The sequence below is a fragment of the Triticum aestivum genome, chromosome 7A (genome assembly GCF_018294505.1).
Source record: "Triticum aestivum cultivar Chinese Spring chromosome 7A, IWGSC CS RefSeq v2.1, whole genome shotgun sequence".
In the NCBI taxonomy this organism is placed as follows: Eukaryota; Viridiplantae; Streptophyta; class Magnoliopsida; order Poales; family Poaceae; genus Triticum; species Triticum aestivum.
Genome location: NC_057812.1, coordinates 21455419 through 21465052, shown reverse-complemented (window position 1 = coordinate 21465052; position 9634 = coordinate 21455419). Strand labels below are relative to the sequence as shown.

Here is a 9634-nt window from a genome sequence, read left to right as displayed (position 1 = left end):
AGTAATATTTTTTGGTATTTTGTAGTGATTGTAACAGTAACAACCGAAAAGTAAATAAGCGTAAACCAGTAGATGGAATGCTCGTAGGCATCGGATCGGTGATGGATACTTATGCCGGATGTGGTTCATCATGTAACAGTCATAACCTAGGGTGACACAGAACTAGCTCCAATTCATCAATGTAATGTAGGCATGTATTCCGAATATAGTCATACATGCTTATGGAAAAGAACTTGCATGACATCTTTTGTCCGACCATCCCGTGGCAGCGGGGTCCTAATGGAAACTAAGGGATATTAAGGCCTCCTTTTAATAGAGAACCGGAACAAAGCATTAGCACATAGTGAATACATGAACTCCTCAAACTAAGGTCATCAACGGGAGTGGTCCCGATTATTGTCACTTCGGGGTTGCCGGATCATAACACATAGTAGGTGACTATAGACTTACAAGATACGATCAATAACTCACATATATTCATGAAAACATAATAGGTTCAGATCTGAAATCATGGCACTCGGGCCCTAGTGACTAGCATTAAGCATAGCAAAGTCATAGCAACATCAATCTCAGAACATAATGGATACTAGGGATCAAACCCTAACAAAACTAACTCGATTACATGATAGATCTCATCCAACCCATCACCGTCTCATCCAACCCATCACCGTCCAGCAAGCCTACGATGGAATTACTCACGCACGGCGATGAGCATCATGAAATTGGTGATGGAGGATGGTTGATGATGACGACGGCGATGAATCCCCCTCTCCGGAGCCCCGAACGGACTTCAGATCAGCCCTCCCGAGAGCTTTTAGGGCTTGGCGGAGGCTCCGTGTCGTAAAACGTGATGATTTCTTCTCTTCTCTTTTTTTCTCCCCGAAAGCAAATATACAGAGTTGGAGTTGGCGTCGGAAACTCTCCAGGGGGCCCATGAGGTAGGGGGCGCGCCCTAGGGGGGCGCACCCCCCACCCTCGTGGATAGGGTATGGGCTCCCTAGTCTTCATCTTTGGCGAGGATTTTTTTATTATTTTTTATAAGATATTCCGTGGAGTTTGAGGTCATTCCGAGAACTTTTGTTTTCTGCACATAAAATAACATCATGGCAATTCTCCTGAAAACAGCGTCAGTCCGGGTTAGTTCCATTCAAATCATGTAAGTTAGAGTCCAAAACAAGAGAAAAAATGTTTGGAAAAGTAGATACGACGGAGACGTATCACTCCTCCAGCCCCTCCTCCCTCATCTCCAGCTCCGGCAGGGCCACGTCGCCGGCTGCAGAGAGGGAAATCATGGTCTCCAGGCCCTCCCATTGGCGCTCATCGTGCGTGTTCATGGAGTCTTCCATGACACGTTGAAGGAGCTGTGCCTCCTCATCCTCTGTCATGCGAGGAGGTGGTGGTGGTGACGGAAAGGGCGAAAGCGACGGCGACGGCATCGGCGTGATGTCGCGCACCCGCGTACGCCCGCACACGTGGGGAGGGCTCGAAGCACGCGCGCGGCGCTCACGTGGCCGCCGCGGCCCCGATGAGGTGTCAGGAAAGAAGGACGCGCGCCGCGTGTCGTGCTCGTCCCGAAACCACGTGTCCCAGAGGGCGGAGTCGACGGCGTACCTGGGGTCGTAGTAGAGGTCGTCTGGCAGGAGGCGGCGGCGGTGTTCGATCTCCTCACGGCGCACACGGCCGCTCGTCGGGACCGACGGGATCGCCACCCGGTCCGCAAACAGATGCCAGTTATTGGGGAGGTGAACGTCGCTCCAGGGGAGCGGCGTCCTCGTCTCCCAATAACGATGGCAAACATCCGCATGGATGTGATACGTCTCCAACCTATCTACACTTTTTGATTGTTCAATGCTATTATATTATCTGTTTTGAATGTTTTATATGCATTAATATGCTATTTTATATGATTTCTGGGACTAACCTATTAACCTAGAGCCCAGTGCCAGTTTCTGTTTTTCCTTGTTTTAGAGTTTCGTAGAAAAGGATTAACAAACGGAGTCCAAACGGAATAAAACTTTCGCGATAATTTTTCTTGGACCAGAAGACACCCAGGAGACTTGGAGTGCAAGTCATAGGAGCCTCGAAGCGGCCACAAGGGTGGAGGGCGTGCCCCCCGACCTTGTGGGCCCCTCGTTGATCTCCTGACCTAGATCTTCCTCCTATATATACTCTTATATGCCAAAAACATCCAGGGGAGCAACGAAACAACTTTTCCGCCACCGCAACCTTCTTTACCCGTGAAATCCCATCTTGGGGCCTTTTCCGGCGTCCTGCCGGAGGGGGATTTGATCACCGAGGGCTTCTACATCAACACCATTGCCTCTCCAATGAAGCGTGAGTAGTTTACCACAGACCTATGGGTCCATTGCTAGTAGCTAGATGATTTCTTCTCTCTCTTTGATTCTCAATACAAAGTTCTCCTCGATGTTCTTGGAGATCTATTCGGTGTAATACTCTTTTGTGGTGTGTTTGCCGAGATCCGATGAATTGTAGATTTATGGTCAGCTTATCTATGAATATTATTTGAATCTTCTCTGAATTCTTATATGCACGATTCCATATCTTTGCAAGTCTCTTCGAACTATCGATTTGGTTTGCCCAACTAGATTTGTTTTGCTTGCAATGGAAGAAGTGCTTAGCTTTGGGTTCTATCTTGCGGTGTGCTTTCCCAGTGATAGTAGGGGCAGCAAGGCACGTATTGTATTGTTGCCATCGAGGATAAAAAGATGGGGTTTTCATCATATTGCTTGAGTTAATTCCTCTGCATCATGTCATCTTGCTTAATGCGTTACTCCGTTCTTTATGAACTTAATACTCTAGATGCATGCTGGATAGCGGTTATTGTGTGGAGTAATAGTAGTAGATGCAGAATCGTTTCATTCTACTTGACACAGACGTGATGCCTATATTCATGATCATTGCCTTAGATATCGTCATAACTTTGCGCTTTTCTATCAATTGCTCGGCAGTAATTTGTTCACCCACCGTAATAATTCCTATCTTGAGAGAAGCCTCTAGTGAAACCTATGGCCTCCGGGTCTATTTTCCATCATATAAGTTTCCGATCTACAATTTCAGTTTCCTTTTTCCTTTACTTTGCAAGCTTTTACTTTCCGTTTCATAAACCAAAAATACCAAAAATATTACTTTATTGTTTATCATCTCTATCAGATCTCACGTTGCAAATAACCGTGAAGGGATTGACAACCCCTTTATCGCATTGGGTGCAAGGTTGGTATTCGTTTGTGCAGGTATTCGATGACTTGAGCGTTGTCTCCTACTGGATTGATGCCTTGGTTCTCAAAAGCTTAGGGAAATACTTACTCTACTTTGTTGCATCACCCTTTTCTCTTCAAGGGAAAAACCAATGCAAACTCAAGAAGTAGCAGGATGTACTGTCGGGCGCGCTCGCCGCCGGCCTTAGGGTCAATGGTGAATGGGGCAGGCGCGGGGGCCCTCCGTGAGGCATGCCGTGGGGGTGATGCGGCCTCTGCTTTGACGTCGCAGCGGCGGCGACCCGAGGACGAGCCAGCCTCGTGGTCGTGCGCCCCCTTGTGGCCGGTGTTCCACCACACCATGGCTGTCGGTGGCCGGCGAGCTCGAGGAAGGGGAAGGGAGAGCTAGGGTTTGGGTGTCAGGTTTTGAGGAGGCCGCGGCGACTGAAGTGGGAGCGTGGACTGCGACCGGTCCACAACTTCCCATTTAAGAAGGACACCTACCGCATGCCTGGGCGGATGACAGGTACGGCCGACCGCGCGTGCACATTTATGTTGGGTGGTGGGAGGTAGGTGGCCGCCTGCTACGCGGCCCCGATGCGGACGAGCGGCGCGTCCATTCGCTGTCTGCCTAGACCCAAATCGGGCGCATGGTTTCGCTCGAAATGGGTCGGGCCGGACACAAAACGGACAAGATGGGTCCAGGCCGTCACGCACTGGGCCGTGGGGTCTGTCTGTTTTGCCCCAAACGGACGGGCCGGACGGAATGGGGTCACGGACGGGCCGGACGGAATGGGATCACTTTGTTGGCCCCACAATTTGGTTTTTCTTTGTGAACCATGGCTTTAAATATTTTATTGTGTTTGATATAAATATTTTGGTGTACCCCCGGCTTGATGAGCAGGTTCTCTAGATCCAGGACTTGGTGGCCATGCCGGATCACTTCCCTTCCCTCTGCCACTTAGGAACCTCCTACAAGCCGACGCTATCAGGGATTAGTAAGAGCAAGTATAATAAGATGATGTAAACGGGCAATAAGGATTTAATTATTATATTGTTGATGGGTTGGAAGAGAGGGGAGATGAGAGAAAAAAGAAGCGGGTTGTAGACTTAAAGTTGGGTCTAGCACAAGCTCCAAGAAGCTATATGAGAATGAAAGGTGGGTCATATATTAATAAAATACTCCCTTCGTCTCATAATATATGAATGTTTTTCAAGCTATGTTAGCTTAAAAAACGTTCTAATATTATGGAGGGATGGTAGTAGTAATTGCTTATAGTTAACTATTACACGGTTGACTATTACATTTGCTATAGATCACATGATAACATATTATAGTCATCAGCTGGCTATATTATTAACCATGCTCTAAGGCATGTGCTGCCCCTGCCGAGCCACGAACTGTTGACGCCATAGCCACATCATTGGGGTTACACCGTCGCATGTGCATTGCCAAAGATTGTCGAACAGCAGCAAGAACGAAGCCCCGCTGCCATTGTCGGCCCCATGGTCATCCCAGGCATGGACTCCCTGCAGCGGCGAGGAGGGGACACTTGGGAAGAGGGCCGCCAAAAAAAGGATCAGTTGGCCGCCGTGTTGCCCAGGCGCACGACGCGGGGCTTTTTTTTGGCATCTACATCGAGTTGAAGGTATTTCTTCAAGTTGGCTCGGACTTGAACTTTAGGTTGAAAACCTTCGATCTCATCTCCGGTGGAGGATCTGGCGAGGGCGACACTTATGTGCCATTTCCTTCTTGAACACATTTCTTTTGAAGAACCCTTGTCATAGTTTCTTCTGTTGTCAAACGATGGTCGGTGTCGATCTATGATGGCAATCGCTGTTCGGATCGCTTCAGTTTTTTTCTTTCCATCTAGGTATATATAGCTTTGGTTATATAACTTTGCTCTTTGTCAGTTTGATCCTTATGTGCATGTGTTGTATCGTTGGCTGTGTGCATCTTAGTTACGCAAAAGCAAGATATTATGCTCATTGTACGTGTATCACTCGTGCTACATTATAAATATCAGAAAAGAAAAAGGAAACTGGTGACGCCGTACGTGGTGGATGGTTTCAAAGTTGTGGACTCCCGGTCCCGTCCGAAGACAACTCGCCGGCCGGCAGCCACTCAGTATTAAACTCCCAAGTGAAAGCGTCGACATGGAATTTTTCCAAGTGAAAGCCAATTAGGCCAGGAAGAAAGCGCGCGTTCCTGTGTCGCGGTTAGCTGAGCATGCTGGGTGTCGTCCTGCTCCTGCTCCTCATGCCGTCGTCGGTAACGGCGACGGCGCAGCTCTGCGGCAACGACACGGCCAGCAGTACCTACCAGTCTAACCTTGCCATCCTCGCCGACACTCTCCCAAGCAACGCCTTCTCCTCCTCGCGACTCTTCGCCACCGCAACCGCCGGCCAAGCCCCCGACGTGGTCTACGGGCTCGCGCTCTGCCGCGGCGACATCAACGCCACCGCGTGTAGAGGCTGCATCGCGGCATCGTTCCAGACGTGCCCGACGAATATCCAGCGCGCGACCATCTACTACGACGACTGCGTCCTAAGCTTCTCGAGCGATGACTTCCTCACCCCACCCAATATCACCGAGAACGGCACGCTCGTCGAATCTTGGAAGGGGGACATCATCTCTGGCGACGCTGGCATCGTCACCGCCGCCATCCACGACTTGCTGGCGGGGACGGTGGATGACGCGGCTGCCACGGAGAGACGGTTCGCCACCGCGGTCATGGACCCAATTGGCCCCACCACCGAGAAGCTCTACTCCCTGGCACAGTGCACGCCGGACCTGTCCGCCGACGATTGCCTGGCGTGCCTCCAGCGGATCATCGGCATGGTCAACGCCACCACGTCGGTGCGCAAGGGAGGGCGGATCCTCGTGCTGCGCTGCAACATCAGGTTCGAGTCGTTTTGGTTCTACGAAGGCAAACCCATGCGGCAGATCGCTCCATCTCCATCTTCGACAGGCAAGAGCATGTGATCAACACCTCCTTTGAATTGATTTGGTTTATGCTCCCATCAAGATGCGTGTCTAAACAAATGAATGGATCGTGAAAAAAAGACCAACTGATTACTCACCAAATATTTTTAATAATTTTATTAAAGGGAAAGGAATCGCACCGTGGATAATTGCCATATGTGTAGCTGCACTTGTTGGACTAGTTGCTTTCTACTTCATTGTTTACTACCGCCGTCTCAGAAGAAACAGAAAAGGTGAGTTGATTATGTTAATGAAATACCCATCAAAACGTATAGGCCGCAACTATGGACGAGCCATAATTAAAGAGATCGATTGCTTTAATTCTGAAACTTTCAGGTAAACTGAGATTACCAGAAAAGCCAACGCACACGTTGCAAGCAGGAGACGTGCTAGTTTGGGAAATGGAAGCAGAGTTCCCTGAGTTTTTGGTCTTGGACTTTCATCAGATATTGCAGGCTACAAATAACTTTTCCGAAGAAAACAAACTTGGAGAAGGTGGATTTGGTCCTGTATATAAGGTGCACTACATAAATAATACTTCCTCCGTAAACTAATATACGAGCGTTTCTTATATTAAATAGTATTCTAAAAGCTCTTATATTAGTTTACAGAGGGAGTATGTGCTACTCCCGCCGTTCCGAATTATAAGATGTTCTATTTTATTTATTTTTTGAATATAATGTATATAGACCCATTTTAGTGCGTTTATTCCCTCATTTCAGTTTGTATGTAGTCCATGCTGAAATATCCAAAACGTCTTATAATTCGGAACGGAGATGATATTTCTGATCCTAGGACTGTCTGATCATGACACCATAATTTAGTGAAAATGATATCTACAACTTCTAAAATATGATTATTGGAAATTAAATAAGATTTGATAAAGGTGCAAATAAAATCGACTTATGGTATAAACCGAGTTCCATGTGTAGCCTCTCCATATGTAAATATAATGCCTTTATGTAATCATCAATTTATAATGCGTTATATATATCTGTCAACTTTTGGAAGTAGATCATAACAAAGAAAATATATGAGCTTCACAAGATAACCTTGTCGTATTTACAAGCAGTAAATAAGAGGAAGAATGTTGATCAAATGTGGTAAAATTGATTTCATGTATTGTGAACTATTCTTTTATATTTAAAGTAAACCCAACTACACCTCAGTATCACTAAACATCTTTTCCTCTCAGGGCCACTTTGCTGCGGAGATGGAAATAGCAGTTAAGAGACTTGCTTCTCATTCAGTACAAGGTTTTGAGGAGTTTAAAAATGAAGTTCAACTCATAGCCAAACTTCAACACAGGAATTTGGTTAGGCTGTTGGGATGTTGCTCAGAAGGAGATGAGAAAATACTGGTATATGAATACATGCCAAACAAAAGCTTGGACTTCTTCATCTTTGGTACGTATTTGCACTTTGAAATTCATAATAGGTGAGATACTTTAATGACAATCATGCCTAAAAAATGGTGAGAACATCTAAGAACATTGTTTACATCAAAAGCATATGCATTATTGTGCTTCCAAGATAACTTAGTTCTCTAGCTTTTGACTGTTTCATAAGATGTTCCTTCTTCCATTATACTAATGCTTAATTCATGCATAGATGAAAATACAAAAGATTTATTGGATTGGAAGAAACGTCTCGCAATAATTGAAGGAGTAGCCGAAGGACTTGTTTATCTACATAAGCACTCTCGGCTGCGTGTCATACATAGAGACCTTAAACCAAGCAACATTCTATTGGACAACGAAATGAATCCAAAAATTTCTGATTTCGGAATAGCAAAAATATTCAGCTCAAATGATAGCGAAGAAAACACTACAAGAAGAGTGGTTGGTACACAGTAAGTTTACGATCAATTAGTTCAATTAGTTCACTTCTGAACATTATATCATAAATCAAACATCTACTAACTGAACATATATCATCGCATAATTTTAGTGGCTACATGGCTCCAGAGTATGCTTCTGAAGGGCTCTTCTCTATCAAATCTGATGTATTTAGCTTCGGTGTTCTGACTCTTGAGATCCTTAGCGGGAAAAGAAATTTCAGTGGCTGTCAATGCAAAGATTTTATCAATATACTTGCATATGTGAGTTAATTGACACCCATATATCAAGAAAAATATTGCTTCATTATTTTATTTCCTACATGGCTATGTGATGAAATTTAAATTAGGCTTGGCATCGATGGGAAGAAGGAAGATGGATCGAACTGATTGATGCATCGTTGCTCCCGCAGTGTCACTCAGGTGAAATGACGAGGTGCATTAATATTGCACTATTATGCGTACAAGAGAGTGCAGTTGACCGACCAACAACATTGGATGTTGTTGCAATGCTCAGTAACAAACATATGTTCCTACCTGAGCCTAAGCACCCAGCATACTTAAATTTAGTGGAAGGCAATGAAGAACCAGTCACCATTACTCAGTTTGACCAAATTAGACCCACAACTACAAGATATTGATGCAGTTTCTAGAGTATATATGAACCAAAATTTTATTTTTGATGTCATGGAAACAAGTAGATAGCAATAGACCCGCAATAGGTGAGGCCTGACTCTCAATTGCACATGCACTTGTAATACGAATCTCAAGAGATTTCATTGGTGTAGTAGTTGATTTGTAGTAGTGTAAATAATAATGCATATAAAGTACTCTCTCCGTCTGGGCATATTCAGCGGGCAAATCGAATCACCAGGACCAAAGCACACTGTCAAGGCCGGTCCTGATATTTTGAGGGCCCAGGGCGAAATTACAACCCGGGGCCCCTACTATAAAGATCAAAATAATAATCTCATTTCTTTTTAGATTCATTCCTTTACCTAACTTATTATTGTCTATTGTTCCAAAATAAAACGAAAATTGTAAATAGTGTATTCCTTTACTTAATTAGACAAATCGAATACCTGATAGAGGGCAAACATCAAGATGAAAGGTTTAAAGTTTAAAAGCTTCATTTGCAACAATAAAAGCTCATTTACCTACCCGACTGCTACGGGAGTCTGAGTGGCTTTATTATATAACCATGTTTGGATTGAAGTTATGTGTGTATAGCTGAGACCTTCTTCCAATTTTTAAGTTAAATTTGCAGTCATGATGATTTCGAGAGAGAATGCAAAGAACGACAGTCGAACACATAGCAGGCAACTTTTTCAATAGATAAGGCGATTGGTGTTGTGTCGAGAAAGTCCATATTGAAGTAAGAAATAGAGCAACGGGCACACAAAATTAAAATTTTGTACTGCATCATATGCGAGACCTTCTAAGATCTGACTGCTGCTGCATCATATGAACGTGACCAACTAGAAAGAGGAGGTTGGGGATGACCTTATAAGTGGGGTGGCTTCGTCTTGCACATGAGATGCATCTCACGAATGGGGGACAACACAACGGGACCGGGGACTTGGAGGAAGACCAGCCG

The 9634-nt window shown here is 45.3% G+C and overlaps 1 protein-coding gene across 1 annotated transcript; it reads left to right on the top strand.

Moving 5' to 3' along the window:
* Positions 1-5445: 5445 nt before the first annotated feature.
* LOC123152859 (cysteine-rich receptor-like protein kinase 10) lies at positions 5446-8678 on the top strand. The gene is made up of 7 exons (XM_044572264.1): positions 5446-6193; positions 6327-6434; positions 6538-6719; positions 7397-7607; positions 7812-8052; positions 8151-8301; positions 8388-8678. Exons 1-7 carry the CDS (start codon positions 5446-5448, stop codon positions 8676-8678), a joined length of 1932 nt encoding a protein of 643 aa, XP_044428199.1.
* The last annotated feature ends 956 nt before the right edge of the window (positions 8679-9634 follow it).

Bases quoted from the DNA above. Each gene is read 5' to 3' on its own strand.
- LOC123152859 (XM_044572264.1), top strand. From the start codon at position 5,446: ATGCTGGGTGTCGTCCTGCTCCTGCTCCTCATGCCGTCGTCGGTAACG. The intron at 6,194-6,326 runs GCATGTGATCAA...ATTTTATTAAAG, and splicing joins TCCATCTTCGACAGGCAAGA to GGAAAGGAATCGCACCGTGG. The intron at 8,053-8,150 runs GTAAGTTTACGA...GCATAATTTTAG, and splicing joins AGAAGAGTGGTTGGTACACA to TGGCTACATGGCTCCAGAGT.